Consider the following 16,108-nt stretch of genomic DNA (forward strand, 5'->3'; position numbering starts at 1 on the left):
CAATAAACTTGGAGCAGCACGGTGGTTAAACTAAACTAAATAAAATAAAAAATATACTGTAATATGATAGATAACTGCTATTTGAGATATTATTCATGTTATTGGCACAAGAACTCCAGCACAAGCTAAGCTTCTAACATGGATGAAAAATTTTCTGACTGATAGAAAAATGAGGGCAGTGATCAGAGGCAATGTATCGGACTGGAGAAATGTCACAAGTGGAGTACCACAGGTTCAGTTCTTGCACCAGTGATGTTTATTGTCTACATAAATGATCTACCAGTTGGTATACAGAATTATATGAACATGTTTGCTGATGATGCTAAGATAATAGGAAGGATAAGAAACTTAGATGATTGTCATGCCCTTCAAGATGACCTGGACAAAATAAGTATCTGGAGCACCACTTGGCAAATGGAATTTAATGTTAATATATGCCATGTTATGGAATGTGGAATAGGAGAACATAGACCCCACACAACCTATATATTATGTGAGAAATCTTTAAAGAATTCTGATAAAGAAAGAGATCTAGGGGTGGTTCTAGATAGAAAACTATCACCTGAGGACCACATAAAGAATATTGTGCGAGGAGCCTATGCCACGCTTTCTAACTTCAGAATTGCTTTTAAATACATGGATGGCGATATACTAAAGAAATTGTTCACAACTTTTGTTAGGCCAAAGCTAGAATATGCAGCTGTTGTGTGGTGCCCATATCTTAAGAAGCACATCAACAAACTGGAAAAGGTGCAAAGACATGCTACTAAGTGGCTCCCATAACTGAAGGGCAAGAGCTACGAGGAGAGAGAGGTTAGAGGCATTAAATATGCCAAAACTGGAAGACAGAAGAAAAAGAGGTGATATGATTACTACATACAAAATAGTAACAGGAATTGATAAAATCGATAGGGAAGATTTCCTGAGACCTGGAACTTTAAGAACAAGAGGTCATAGATATAAACTAGCTAAACACAGATGCCGAAGAAATATAAGAAAATTCACTTTCGCAAATAGAGTGGTAGACGGTTTGAACAAGTTAGGTGAGAAGGTGGTGGAGGCCAAGACCGTCAGTAGTTTCAAAGCGTTATATGACAAAGAGTGCTGGGAAGACGGGACACCACGAGCGTAGCTCTCATCCTGTAACTACACTTAGGTAATTACGAGTTGACAGGTCTAATCCGTGTGCACACAACACCATACGTGTTTTGTTCGATTTCGTCGCCACATTTCAGTGACCTACAGCTTCGAAAAAATAAAATTAATAAATCAGTTCTAAAGTAAGTATTTTTTATAGCTCTTATTATTGTAATAATGTTGCTAAATATATAACCCAAAAATATATACATTGTCCAATGTTAATATATGTTACTTTCATCAATGTCCTAAAAATAAATTTTCAGGGGAATTTTTTTTTTTTAAGATTTTAGTTTTTTCTCCTTTGTTGCAACCTTTACATCCTGAAGAATGCATTTATTACCCTAACAATGTGAAGATAAAATGAAATTGGTCAACAAATAAATCGGTCACAACTCGCAAAACTTGGGACTTTTAATTTTTTTGGCGGATTTTTTCTCTGATTTCAAACTCTATTTTCTTTTTCTCTTTAGGCTGTTTTGATGATTAGGGACCAAATTACGGCTTTTTTCACTTGTATAAAGTATACCCTAAATATATCCCTTACATCATTATAATTATTATAATTATCCCTATATTTTGTGTTTTTTGGGGGGTTATTTTTTCTTGACTTCATTTCAACACATATTGACCTACAACTATCGCATATTTGAGTACAAATGCCAATGTTTATTAACCCTCAAACCGCTAGGGGCCCAAATGGAATTCACACCCACAAGCGCAACAAAAAAAAAAAAAATAAAAAAAATTCTTTCGTCTTATAGAAGTGTTCATTTTTGTTCCCTGATCACGAAAAAAAAACAAAAAAATCGTAGGTGGCATATTTTAGCCGCAATAGGGTAGGGAAGTGTTGCAAAAAACCAGCGTTGAATGTAATGAAACGCCATTTTCTGGGGGGAGCCCCGTCGGCTCCCCGGAGCTATCCCAGGCTGATATGCTAATGTCAGACTTTGGCATCAGTCATGTGTATGGAGTTCTTAGGCCTACCGGGGACCACGGCCAGAACCGGGCCCCCTCAGAGAGGCAAGGGGAGCAATGGCCTATAGAAGCCCCCGTGTAGTTGGAAGCATTCTATGTCTGCCATCGACCGGAACAGGCACCCAGAAAGGTAAGCGCCCCAAAACAAACCCCTATTCTGGTTAAAATTGCTACCTAAAACCGAACTAGTGGATAGAACTCCCCAACCGAAAACAAGCAAACTAGTGTGACGTCACACACTGCCGCGCCGCTGTCTGCGCAGCTCCCCCCTCTCCGGGAGGGGGAAGGGGGAGCCCCAGACCCCCCGCGCCGGCTACCCACACCTCAGTTCTTGAGGCTGGATGTCAAAAACGCGAAAAACCGCCGACCGGAGGGAGGGAGGGATACCGGGGAGCCTCCGGGACTCACCTAGAAAATGGCGTTTCATTACATTCAACGCTGGTTTTCTGGGGGGAGCCCCGTCGGCTCCCCGGAGCTAACTACCCACAGACAGAAAAAGAGGGACTTACCCGGGAGGCGGTCGTCGCTCACCCCTCAACTCGAAGCCGAGACAACTGGCCGCAACCGCCGACCCAAAGCAACACAGGCCCGACGAGGCCCAGGGACATTCACAAGGTAACGAGCAGCCAGGACCCTGTTCGACCGCCAAAATCCCCGCGCCCGAATATCAGACCAAGACATATTCCCAAAGACGGCAGCAAGAGCCGCGAACTTACGAACATCATGGGCACGGGGATAGACCGCAGGCTGGCTGGACCTAATAACCCTGCGGACGACCTGAGAGACCCGAACCCGCGAACAGGGAAGAAGGGAAACCGGATCAACCCACAGCGCGTCCCCGGACACAGAAGCTGTGGCGCACAAATAACGGCGAAGCGCCGCAACCGGACACAAAACATGATGCACCCCCGGCCTGACCAACCAAGCATCAACCACCCATGGACCCCTCCGGAACGCAGCAGTCTCATTCTTTGCCAGAAAAGAAGGAGACGGCTGCAAACGAACAAAACTATCACCACGACCAAAAGAGCAGAAACCCCTGCGCCGGAGGAGAGCATGAAGCTCCCCTACCCGACCCCCAGAGGCCAAAGCCAACAAGAAAAGGGCCTTGGAAAAACAATCCTGGACCGAAGGGGCCACAACGAAACGAGGAGATGAAAGGAAAGCGAGCACTCTGTCCAAAGACCAGGACGGCTCAGGCGACGCATGAGCAGGGCGGAGGTGAAACAATGCACGAGACAGCTTGTGAAACGGCGCAGACGTAACATCGATACCGAAAGCAAGCTGAAGCGGCTCCGCCAGCGCCGCACGATACGAAGCGACAGTGTTAGGCATAAGATGACGGTCCTGAAACAACCACGAGAGGAAGGACAAGACCACCCGAACAGACAAGGAGCTAACACGACGAAGACGCAAAAAGAAACGGAAGGACCGCCAGGAAACTTCATACTGCCGCCGAGAAGAAGCCCTCAGGTGGGACACCAACAAGGAGGCCACCTGATCACCATAGAGATGATGATAGACTCGAGTCAAAAAAACCATACGCGAAGACTCGAGGAGAAGATCGAACCAGCTACATGACGTACCGGCCCGATCTGCTGAAAGAGGCGGAGCCGCGGGAAAACCCTCGGGTTCGGACACCGAGCAACCAGCGCCTGAAACCAAGGCTGGGCCGGCCACCAAGGGGCCAGAAGGACAACTCTCCCCCGGTAAGTCTCTAAGCGAGTCAGGACCTGGAGCAACAGCCGAACCGGGGGAAAGAGGTACAGGAACCCCCACCTCGACCAGTCGAGCCGAAAGGCATCGACCCCGACGGCCTCGCAATCGGGGAAGGGCGCCGCATAAACGGGAAGACGCCGCGACCACGCCGACGCGAAGAGGTCCACCTCGGGGCGCCCGAACGTCTGGCAAAGCCAACGGAAGGACTCGTCGTCGACCGTCCACTCCGTGGAGAGGGGAACGAAGCGAGACAGGGCGTCGGCCAAGACGTTGGACACGCCCCGTACGTGAACCGCCAGGAGAGCCAAACCCCGAGAACTCAGCAGACGAGTCACCCGAAGCGACCAACCCCAAAGAGACAAGGACCGCATCGAACCCCCTCGGTTCAGGCAATGAACCACCGGAGAGCAGTCCGAATGGAGCTGAATCGTCGATCCGCGGGCCACCCGAATCCTCCCCAGAGCAAACCACACTGCCGCGAACTCCCGCACCGTACTGTGAGCTCGACGGAAGGACGGATCCCAACGCCCCTGGCCGGCCTGGTGAGCACTGGTCACAAAACCCCAGCCAAGAGACGACGCATCCGTGTACACATCGAGCGAGGGCTCGGGTAGGCGCCAAGGCACTGAACCCCGAAAAACCCGAAGAGGAAGCCGGTGACGCAGCAACCGACGCAAGTCCCCCGGGGGTCGAACTCTGCGATCGCGAGAGAGGCGGAAGGGGGAACCCCGAAGGAACCAGAACAGCCGTCGAAGCCAAACCCGACCCGGCGGGTAGACCACCATCGCGAAGTTCAGGCTCCCGCACAGCCCCTCGAGCAACCGCCGGGTGACCCGAGGGCCCTCCAGAAACAGACGAAGGCGGGACCGCAGCCGCAGGAGAGACTCCGGAGGGAGAGACAAGGAGGCGGTTCGAGAGTCCCACACGAGACCCAGCCAAGTCCGAACCTGAGAGGGAACCTGATGGGACTTCCTCCAGTTCACCAAGAACCCGAACCCGGCGAGCTGGGAAAGAACCAAATCCCTGGCTAGCAAGCAAGCTGACTGGCTGGGAGCCCAAACCAGCCAGTCGTCGAGGTAGGCCAACACCCGAACACCTAGGAGACGCAAACGAGCCACCACAACCCGTGTAAGGCGTGTGAACACGCGAGGTGCCAGGTTCAACCCGAACGGGAGACAACGAAAGCGGTAACTCAGACGCCCCACTACAAAACCGAGCCAGTCCCTGAACCGCGGATGAATCGGGACATGCCAATAAGCGTCCCGGAGGTCCAGGGACACCATCCAAGCTCCCGGCTCCAAGAGGAGCCGAACCGGAGACAGCGTAGTCATCCGAAAGGAGGGGCAATGAACCCAGGGGTTCAGACGGGACAAGTCCAGAATGAACCGCAGGTCCGCGCAGTCCCGTTTCGGAACCGGAAACAGACGGGAAACCCATCTGAGGGACGACGCCCAAGCGTACCCACTCCAAGACGACTCGACAGAGCGCAGGGGAAGAAGCCTGCCCTGCCAGCCCCGACCCCCCAAAGGGGGGAGGGGCCACCCAACGCCACCGCAGGCCGCGAGACACGACCCGAAAGGCCCACGAATCGTGGGACCAGGCGCGAGCGAACAGCACAAGCCGCCCCCCCATCGCCCCGTCAAAGGGGCAAACCGCGAAAGGGCCGGCGACCCTTACGAGACCCAGAACCCCGCACAGCGCGAACACCGCACCGACCAGACGAGGGAGGGTCCGCAGGAGGAGCCAACCCCAAACCTGACACCAGAGGCCTACCACGACGAGAGGAACCCCGAGCCCTGGCACGACCTTTCCGGGAAGACCCACCCCGGGACCCCCGGAAAACCAACAAGTCCGACATCGGACGACAAGCCGCCGACGCAGCCTGAATAAACTGCGCCACGGCCGACTCCCCAAACAGGAGAGGACAAAAAGGTGAAGAACGCCTAAGAGCCAGAGCCCAAGCAGATTCCACGGAGGAACCCAGCACCGCCTGCCGACACGCGAGACGGGAAGCATAGAACAGGGAAACCGCATCCCGCAAAATCGGCGTGAACAGCTTCAACAAGGCAGCCGACGAACGCGCAGCCGAGGACAAGGTGCCGGACCCCGGGACGGACCCAAGCGTCCCCACATCCTCCACGAGCCAATCCGAAGACAGCTCCAGGAGGGAAAAGAACCGCAAGGCCGAACACAAAAGGCCCCGAGCGCGCAAGTCCTCCGCCACGAGCGCCGCCGAAAGGGAGGGAACCTGCACATGGAGCTGAAAAACGCCCACATCGCGGGGAAGGGCAGGGGCAAACAAGCACACATTCAGGTACTCAAGATCACCCCCCAGGAAAACCTGAAGCACCGTGGAAGCTTCCCGCCACTCCAGCGTGCGGGAACGACAGAAGGAATGCCAGGAATCCAGACCAAACAAGGGGCAGTCTGCTAGCCAGGACCACTCCGGAACCTCGTAACGGAGCCAGAAAGGGAACGAAGTCCCAAACCTGAACGTGGACGGATCCATTTCCGAGGCATAATCCGGGTCACGCAGGAGGTAAGCTGCAAAGGCCGCTCGCACCACACCAGGTTGGATGCGATAAGCCGAAAACCTCCGGAAGGACGGAACCGACGTACCCGGGGGAACACGGAACCGTACCCGGGGAGGGGCCGATACCAAATCCAACTCGTACGCAGAGGGGGGGAAAGAAAACCCCACTCCTTGTAACAATAAGCCCCGCTCAGTGGGAAGAAAAACCCAGGCGGGGTCCAGCGGGGCCCAAGGCCCCCAAGTCAGCCCCTCCCCAGCCTCGAGGTCCGTCACCACAGGACCCGAGGCCGAGTCCTCTCCCCAAGCCCCGACCCCACAAGACAAGGACGGAGCAGCCGGAAAAGCTGGAGGAAGGGGGGCCCACTGGTCAGACCCTGAAGCTTCGGCCGGGAGACAAGACTCGAATGCCTCTGCCGCCCCCCCGGAAGGGGCAACCCCCGAAGCTGCCCGAGTCTCGAGAACAAGTAACCCCTGCTCCGACCCCGAAACCCTCAGACGCTTCGGGGCCGGAAGCAGGGGCGGGGGACCAGAACGAACAGAAGGGGAAGGACGAGGAGGTGCGGACTGAACCAGGATCGAAGCGACCCCCACCCCCAAGTCCGAGTCTCGAAAAGCAAAGCGAGGCAGCCCCGGGGCATCCGGGGAAGCAACCAACCGAGCGCGTTGCAACAGACGAAACCTAGACTGCAACGCCCGTGCCGCCTGTACCCGAATAGAATCATCAGAGGATTGGGTAAATTGAGTCACAAGCAAGCAGCAACACTCACAGGACTCAGGGTCGAAAGTATCACCGACCCAACAGGCAGCGTGGCAGAGGCAAAAACAATGAGGGTCACCCTGAGACAAGGGGACCGAGCAACCCTCAAACTCGCACACAGCGAGTGGGGACTCCGGGGTCACATCCATCGGACCCACGCGCCCCCTAGGGGATTCCCAGGGTCCTGAGCGTTTACTTTAAGAGGACTCGCGCTCAGGTAGTCCCAGGCAGGGTGCTGCAAACCGGCGCCCAAAACTACCAAGCAAACTTCTAAAGCTCAACCCCAGGGACGTGTACACTCACGGGGACCTAGCAGGGGGCGCCACCGAGGAGAACAGTGGAAGGGCAAACAAACTGAATAAAATGACAGAACCCCCCACCAGGCAAAAACAAAAAGAAAAACAAAACCCCGCAAGAGGACAGCGAACCCCAAGGAACAGAGCCGGCCGCGATGTCGGGAAATACAAGCTGAGCAGCACCCTGCGCCCCTACCAGTGCAAACTGCCTCTTACCTGCCGGTAACAAGGGAGAACAGAACACCCAAGAGCCCAACAGGCGGCCGAAAAACCGAAAGGTAAAACGGACCAGCAGAGGCAGACCCCGAGGAGCCTGTGGAAGGTGGCCCCAAGCCCCAAGGGCAGTACTTACAGGGCACCTAGGGAAGGCAGCCCTAGGCGCATGCAGCCCGAGTACTGAAGATAACTCCTGGCTCTCGCACCCACAAAACTAACACCACACGCAAAGCACAGTGCAGTAGCGACACCGGAGCCAGAGCACACGACCATCGCCTATAGCATCAGCCTCAAGAACTGAGGTGTGGGTAGCCGGCGCGGGGGGTCTGGGGCTCCCCCTTCCCCCTCCCGGGGAGGGGGGAGCTGCGCAGACAGCGGCGCGGCAGTGTGTGACGTCACACTAGTTTGCTTGTTTTCGGTTGGGGAATTCTATCCACTAGTTCGGTTTTAGGTAGCAATTTTAACCAGAATAGGGGTTTGTTTTGGGGCACTTACCTTTCTGGGTGCCTGTTCCGGTCGAGGGCAGACATAGAATGCTTCCAACTACACGGGGGCTTCTATAGGCCATTGCTCCCCTTGCCTCTCTGAGGGGGCCCGGTTCTGGCCGTGGTCCCCGGTAGGCCTAAGAACTCCATACACATGACTGATGCCAAAGTCTGACATTAGCATATCAGCCTGGGATAGCTCCGGGGAGCCGACGGGGCTCCCCCCAGAAAAGGGGGTGTTGGCAGAGCCTTCGCCAGACGAGGTCTACTCCACCAGAGCTGTCAGACGGCAGTTGCCACAAATATATTATTAGCTAATTATTTTAATGTCTCTGATTGATTTTTTCTTAGTTTTTTTGCAGTAATATTATTCCATACAGTGAATTGTGGTATATTTATATTATAAAATGTGTGAACCATCGCTGTACTCAAAATTATGGTGTGCATATTAGTGATTCAATTATTATGTTCATAAAACAATAAACAAATAGCTTTGCTGTTGTTACACTATATACACAGGTTATATATAAGTATCTGCATGTTTTGTACACCATAACGCACTACTAAGTTGGTGTTGTGAGTCAAAAAGCAACGAGGAGTGACCGCCAAACACCAGCGAGCCACTCACTGCCACTCCCTCCCTCAACACAGATGTTTAGATGTTTATTCAGGTAAGGTATATACATACAAGTGATGTTACATTAATGGATTGATATATAGATAGAGCTAGTACATACAATGCCTAAAGCCACTATTACGCAATGCGTTTCGGGCAAGCCTCACCTCACTCACCCTCATTCACCTCCCACAATACTCTTTCTGTATTTATTCACTATACACAGACGTTATATATACGTATTTACATGTTTTGTTCACCATAACTGTACATCTAAGCTTGTATGGTAAGTAAAGGCAGAAAGTCGTAGCTACTCACACAGTCAGCTGATCGGCAGCCGCCCTCAAGGCCAGACGCACTAATATTTGTCCTACAACAATATTGTTTGTGGTGTTATTACGCTATATACACACATTATATATAAGTATCTACCTGTTTTATTCACCATACCTGAACAAATAAGCTGGTATGGTGTCCAAAGACCATAGTGGCCATCAGTAAACAACATGCCAAGTCGTGCAGACGATGCTCCTCCCTCACCAAAATGGCGGCTCCCAACCTACTCCTCTCGCTGTTATCTCACACTATACACACGTTATATATAAGTATCTACATTTGTGTTCACCATATCGAACCACTAAGCTGGTATGGTGAGTGCAGTCAATAAATGGTGGCCACACACAGTCAGAAAACGACGCCACAACCCTCCCTCCCACAGCCTTACTCCTTCCTCCATGGAGCACAGCGCTAAATATCACCACAATCCTGCTATTATCAGAATCCTGGTCAGTTTTATCACAGTCAGGGGGCTTCAGTAATACTATCACTGCTAAATAATAGCAGTATCATTTATATTATGGTATTTGTAGGCGATGCTGTGGTCACAAGCTGAACAGCGGTGCTGTGAGCTCGTGCTGCGTGCGCCAGCCTTGGTGGCTTGCTCAATACTGACGCTGTAACACCCAAGAATGTTGGCCTGGATTTTTTTTCTAGGTGGCATCTGGCAACTATCGGTCGTGGCTGTACTATAGCTGCCCCTATCCCAGGTGGGGCGTTTAAATTATAGCGCTAGACACGAAATCATATATAAATGATGTGCGTGGTTTCGGTTTTGTCACTGATATCATTTATATATGACATGCGCGGTTTGAGGGTTAAAACATACAACTAAATTAACGAATTAAAACTACCTTTATTCATTGTTGATAACTTCAACTTCAATTAACTCTGAAACTAGAGTTTCAACTTTGAGTGGCTTCTAAAATTCCAGTTTTTGACCGATTCACACAATTTTGACATATTGCGTGCTCAGCTGTCTGCTCTACAATCCTTTCAGAATGGATTTTTCATAAACTTTATAAATTTGGAGTTATAATTTTTTTTTTCTAAATTCGCCGCATACCTTATTGATGATTTTTTTTACAGTAAACTATACTGAAAAAATATATTCTAATTTGATGAAAATGATGATCATATGCTATTCTGAGAGAATAATAACATTAAATGAACAATTGGTGATACTTCATATTTTTTATTCTGAATTGAAAATCTGAAGTTTTCAATATTCAATATTAAAATTAACTTTGATTCGCTTGTTTTTCACATTACGTTGTAATCATTTAGACAAAGTTGGAGCATTTGCCTAGTTGATTATGCAAAAAAAATTGGTAAGTGTTTGTGTAAGCTTTAAAAATTTATGTTAAATTATTTTAAGTCAAATCGTGTATGTATCTCTTGCACTGTTCACCAACAATGCTGCACCAAGTTTATCGTGAAATTCCCCCTGTGCACATGAAATAAAGTGTTCCCCAAAAATTCTTTTTTCTTCGTAAAATGATAAATTCCCTTCCCTGAACATGTCTATGTAAAAATAAATACCAAATTCCACTTACTTTGGCTGTGGGGACGTGGACAAGGTGCGCTGTGACGTCATCAGGGCCTGGTCGCCCGTGCATGAATCGCCAAGACACGGTCGCACAGGCCATTCAAGCACCGGGTGTTGCCACAAATATATTTTCATTGATTTGTTCTATATATTTTCAATGTGGTTTTATTTGTTTTCTTTTTATAGTATATGATGCATATTTGTGTCCTTTACAATATGTATACAGTAGAATGATCATAATGTTCCATGGAACTGTGATATATGTGTCAGTAATGTGTCCACAATAAATGTTTATTGTTGCAATATTACTTGTTAAAAATTCACTAAAATTACAATATGTAAAGTTTCACACACTATTTACACAGTAACACACTGTATTACACACTCAGTACTTCGGAAGCGAGTAATAATCAACGAAGTAGTCCATGGTACACAGCGCGACTTCGCTCTCGTTGCACCAGGTACAGATAAAATTTCAATTCCTGTTTCTTCATTCTGTGTACTTGCAAATAATCACGTACACCCTTGGCTTTAGTACTTGTAGGTTGTATGTAGCCAAGCTTGTAAAGCATAAGGTAGTATTGAAAAGATTATAGGAAAAGATCAATTTGTAAGGTAGTCTTGAAAACATCGCTTTGTATGGTCCCACATAGGAAGAGATTCAGTCAGCCTCAAAGAGTGTCCGTGAGTCACAAAGAGATTCAGCTAGCCTCAAAGAGTGTCCGTCAGTCAGGAAGAGATTCAGGTATTCTTGAAAATATCTATGGAAAACACCACCATGAAAGCCGCTAACACTGTTCATCTATGCTACTTTTATCAGATGTATCATCACTGAACGCAGAAAACGATTCATCTATGTATCATCTAAATATATTGGAGATAGCATAGGATTGCAAGGGGTGACACTCAGCGCTACAACTGGATACGCTCGCTGTATCATCCTCATAGGTGCTGTATCACTTGCATCCGACCTTTGTGTTAGGTCCTTATTGTGCCTAGCTTCACCAATATTATGACCCTGATGTTCTAACAATAAGGTTTGAATTTCACAGACAGAGCATTATCTTTCAACACCTCGTCGGACTCGTGTTTGGGAGCCAGAGGCGCGTGCGCCACCCATGGTTGCTCATTCAGTACTAACCCAGCCAGCAGCTCTAGGGCATTCTGGGAATTTTTTCCAAGATGGCTGCATCTCACTGGAGGTCCTAAGAGTCCATTTCGTACACAACCAACCTCGCACACAATAGGAATGGGTACAGAAAAATCAAAAAGAATTTTCTTGGTTGGCGCAGTTTCCTGCTGACCGAGAATACTTGATTGGCGCAGTTAAGTGGTTAAGGGTTAAACACCAGCCTACTGTAGGGTGTATAGACCTAGTCTGCATTCATACAGCAGGCACCCAGTGCATTCAGCTTTGTCTGCAAGTGACATGTTTGTCCGCTGGTGGAAGAATTATCATGGAATTTACCATTTTTTTACGACAGACGTATTGATATACAAGATACCTCAGGGGCTTGCTAATAGTAATTTATTAGTGCCGAAAATGAGTCAATATCTTGCAAGAATTAGTAGCAGAAAATCAACTAGCACAGCTGTACCCAGCACGAGCTCAGCCATACCCTTCATGAGACAGCCATATCTAGCACGAGCACAGCCGTAACCAGCATGAGCACAGCCGTACTCAGCAGGAGCACAGCCGTACTCAGCAGGAGCACAGCCGTACCCAACACGAGCACAGCTGTACCCAGCATGAGCACAGTCATACCCAGGACGTGCACAGCTGTACCCAGCACGAGCACAGCCGTAGCCATCACGAACACAGCCGTACCCAGCACGAGCACAGCTGTACCCAGCATGAACACAGCCGCACCTAGCATGAGCACAGCTGCACCCAGCATGAGCACAGCTGCACCCAGCATGAGCACAGCAGTAGCTAGCACCAGCTCAGAAGAAGCTGAAGCAAACACAGCAACACCGAGCACCAGCAAGGCTGATGCCAACATTTAAGAACATCGTGGAGTGTACAGTTAGGAACAAGTCTTAAATTTAAGTACATACTGTTAAAGTGTTAAAATTAAGGTTGCAGTAATTTTAGTGTACAATAGTTTTCATATACTGTATTGTAGTACTCCACATACAGCTGAACTACTTAATCAATACAGTGCTAATGACATAATACAGTACAGTACATATTTACTGTATATTATTCACTGTAAGAGAGAGACCCTTGTGTAGGGATAAATAGCAGTGTTAAATGTTGAAAAACAGTCTGGAACTCTGACCCCTTTCAGATGCACAGAGATCAGCATTTTTCAGATCTCAACAGGAAAAAATAATCTCCTAAAAAAGCAATGTAAACAAAAGGGATAAAATGGTTAAGAAAAAACAGATTCAGTGCAAGAAAATATAGAGAAACAACAGTGTTAAATGTAGAAAAACAGCCTGGAATATTATAAGACATATAAATGAAGTATTGTGAAATGTGTATGACATGTATAGGGAGTGGACATTATTGGAACCAGGCAGGCAGGGACATGTGCAAGCCCCTATCAGTCACTTGGGAGAGAGAGGCAGTGACAACCACACCAGTGTTGTGGATGGTCTCCAACATACACGATAAGTGCAGTATTATAGATGTTTATAGCGATGCTTCCCCTTTTCTTTATGAGTTAGGGATAAGAATTTGTGGAAATAAGGATTTTTGGAACCCTGTGTGTAGGGAGAGTGGTGTTGTTAATTCAGGTGATTACCTAAGTGTAGTTACAGGATGAGAGCTACGCTCGTGGTGTCTCGTCTTCCCAGCACTCTTTGTCATATAACCCTTTGAAATTGCTGACGGTTTTGGCCTCCACAGGTGTATGTGCTCAGCTGTGTGTCACATGGTAAGATTATCCACATTTATTTTGTATATCCATTTGTAAACCCAGGCCCTTTGTAGTGACCTAAGAGGAGTGCAATAGAGTAATGACCTTAAGTCCCAGGTTGTAGAGGGAGAAGGACCCTTCCCCACCCTTTTGTCTGTATCAATCCTGTGGTGGATCCAAGTACACCCCCCCCCCCACTCTGTTCTGAGAAGTGTGAGGAAATCTGGTATTTGTTAAATAAAATCCTTTTGTAAACTTGTACCCCAAGGTGTATTTCTTGTCCCATGTAGTTAGAATTGGTGACTATTACTATATAGTCCCCTGCACTTCCACTATTTATAAGAAAGTAAGAGCGGGTGTTGTTAGCGATACTTTAGGGTACGGCTTTCAATCTCGTACCTTACATCACAACTCCATGAGAATTCAAGATTGACATAACTCCAACAATAAGGTAAATAAAAACTGTAACAGTATTTTTTAGTAGAGTAGTAATATATAGGTATAGTATATAATATGATAATGTATTTTTATTGTTTACAAGAAAAAAAGGACACTGACACAAACGCTTCCTGAAGGTCACCTCTTGCAACGAATCCAACCCTGCAATAAACCAGGGTAGGTCCCATATAATGCACTGAATCGAGGTTGTACTGTATTAAAAATTTTAAGGCTTACCCTTCTAAAATCAGTAAGAAACTGTGCATCATCTGTGAATTTTGTACTCAGCATTTTCTTGACACGACGGAATGTTATAAGTCGCTCTTCCTCCAACGTCATGTCTCCATCCACATGCTGGAACACGGGATCAGTCTCGAGGAAGTTATACACACAATTCTGGGGAAAATGTACAAGAACTCAGAAGACAGTTTTCATGCATACCTATAATAAATTTAAAAATACTACACAATACTAAAAATAGAACATTCTGTGTAACGAAACTCCACTGTCTTAGAGGCACTCAAGTTGCTGCCCTAACCATATCACACAATCACTTACATAAATTGTATAAGCTATGCTCCCGTATTTAAATCAATCCACTAAGGAAAAGGGCACTTGCAAACTCACATATCCCCTCCAGGGTGTTGGGAGCATATAGGATCAGAGATCAACTTTACATCAAGGTAAATCACCCACTCATCTAAATAAATAAATAAAAAAAACAGCATTGAATGTAATAAAATACCATTTTCTGAGTGAGTCCCGAGGCTCCCAGAATTACCGGGCTGATATACATGTATTAGACAATGGCATCAGTCAATTCAATTGGAGTTCTTGCCTATTGGGGACCATGAGCCAGAATTTGGCCCTCTTAGAGAGGCACGAGAAGCAATGGCCCATAGAAACCTCCATGTGGTTGGCAGCATTCCATGTCCGCCATCGACCGGGCTAGTTACCCAGAAAGGGAGGCGTCCCAAAACAAACTCCACCTCATTCAAAATTGCTACCGAAAGCCAAACTATCAAGCAGAAGGCCCCAATCCAAAAAAAGCAAAGAAGCATCACATCACAACTGCCGCTGTGCCGCTGTCTGTGCAGCTCCCTCCTCCTCGAGAAGGGGAGCCCCAGAACCCCCACCCTAGCCATCCAACCCTAGTTCAGAAGCTAAATGTCAAAAACGCAAATACCGCTGACTGGAGGAAGGGAGGGTTGCCAGGAAGACACTGGAACTTACCCAGAAAATGGCGTTTCATACATTTAATGCTGGATTTCTGTGGAGAGCCCCTCCAGCGCCCCGGAGCTACCTAGCCACAGAAAAAGGAAAAGAGGGACTTACCCGGAAGTTGGCCGCCATTCACGCCTCAACTCGAAGTCGAGACAACTGGCTGCAACCTGCGACCCAAAGCGTCACACGCCCAATGAGGGCCAGGAACACTGACAAGGTAATGGGTGGCCAGGACCCTGTTTGGCCTCCAAAATCCTGGCACCCGAATGTTAGCCCAAGACATATTACCAAAAATGGCAGCTAAAGCAGCAAATTTGCCAATGTCATGGTCACGAGGATAGACCGCAGGCTGGCTGGACCAAATAACCCTGAGGATGACCTAGGAGACCCAAGCCAATGCCGGTTAAGAGCCGCAACCGGACACAACACAAAATGCACCCCCGGCCAAACCAAGCATCAACCACCCAAAGACCCCTCCAGAGAGCTGCCTTCTCATTCTTTACCAGAAAAGAAGGAGACAGCTGCAAACGAACAAACCTACCACCAGGACAGAAAGAGCAGAAACCCCTTCGCCGGAAGAGAGCATCAGGCTCCCCAATTAGACACCCAGAGGCCAATACCAACAAGAAAAAGAGCCTTATCAAAACAATCCTGAACTGAAAGGGCCACCAAAAACTAAGGAAAAGAGAGGGGAAAAGAGCACCCAGTCCATCGACCAGGTCGGCTCAGGCGCCGCACAAGCAGGCTGGAGGTGAAGCAACACACGAGACAGCTTGCGAAACGCAGTAGAATTTACAACCACCCTGAACACAAGCCGGAGCGTCTCCGCCAGCACCGCACGATATGAGGCAACAGTATTTGGCATTAAATGACTGTCCTGAAACTGCCAAGAGAGAAAGGACAAAAAAACTCGATCTGAAACCAAAGACAACCTACGAAAAGAAAAAAAAAAAAGAGCTG

The 16,108-nt window shown here is 48.3% G+C and overlaps 1 protein-coding gene across 16 annotated transcripts in view; it reads right to left on the reverse strand.

Moving 5' to 3' along the window:
• LOC123757282 (peroxisomal acyl-coenzyme A oxidase 3-like) overlaps positions 1-16,108 on the reverse strand; it is a 546,669-nt gene that overhangs the window by 482,545 nt on the left and 48,016 nt on the right. For all 16 annotated transcript variants that reach the window (XM_069323862.1, XM_069323857.1, XM_069323852.1 and 13 more), the window contains one exon: positions 14,162-14,320. In XM_069323862.1, the coding sequence (XP_069179963.1) occupies positions 14,162-14,320 (159 nt within the window). The remainder of the gene's footprint in view (positions 1-14,161; positions 14,321-16,108) is intronic.

This window comes from Procambarus clarkii, chromosome 13 (assembly GCF_040958095.1).
Source record: "Procambarus clarkii isolate CNS0578487 chromosome 13, FALCON_Pclarkii_2.0, whole genome shotgun sequence".
Taxonomy (NCBI): Eukaryota; Metazoa; Arthropoda; class Malacostraca; order Decapoda; family Cambaridae; genus Procambarus; species Procambarus clarkii.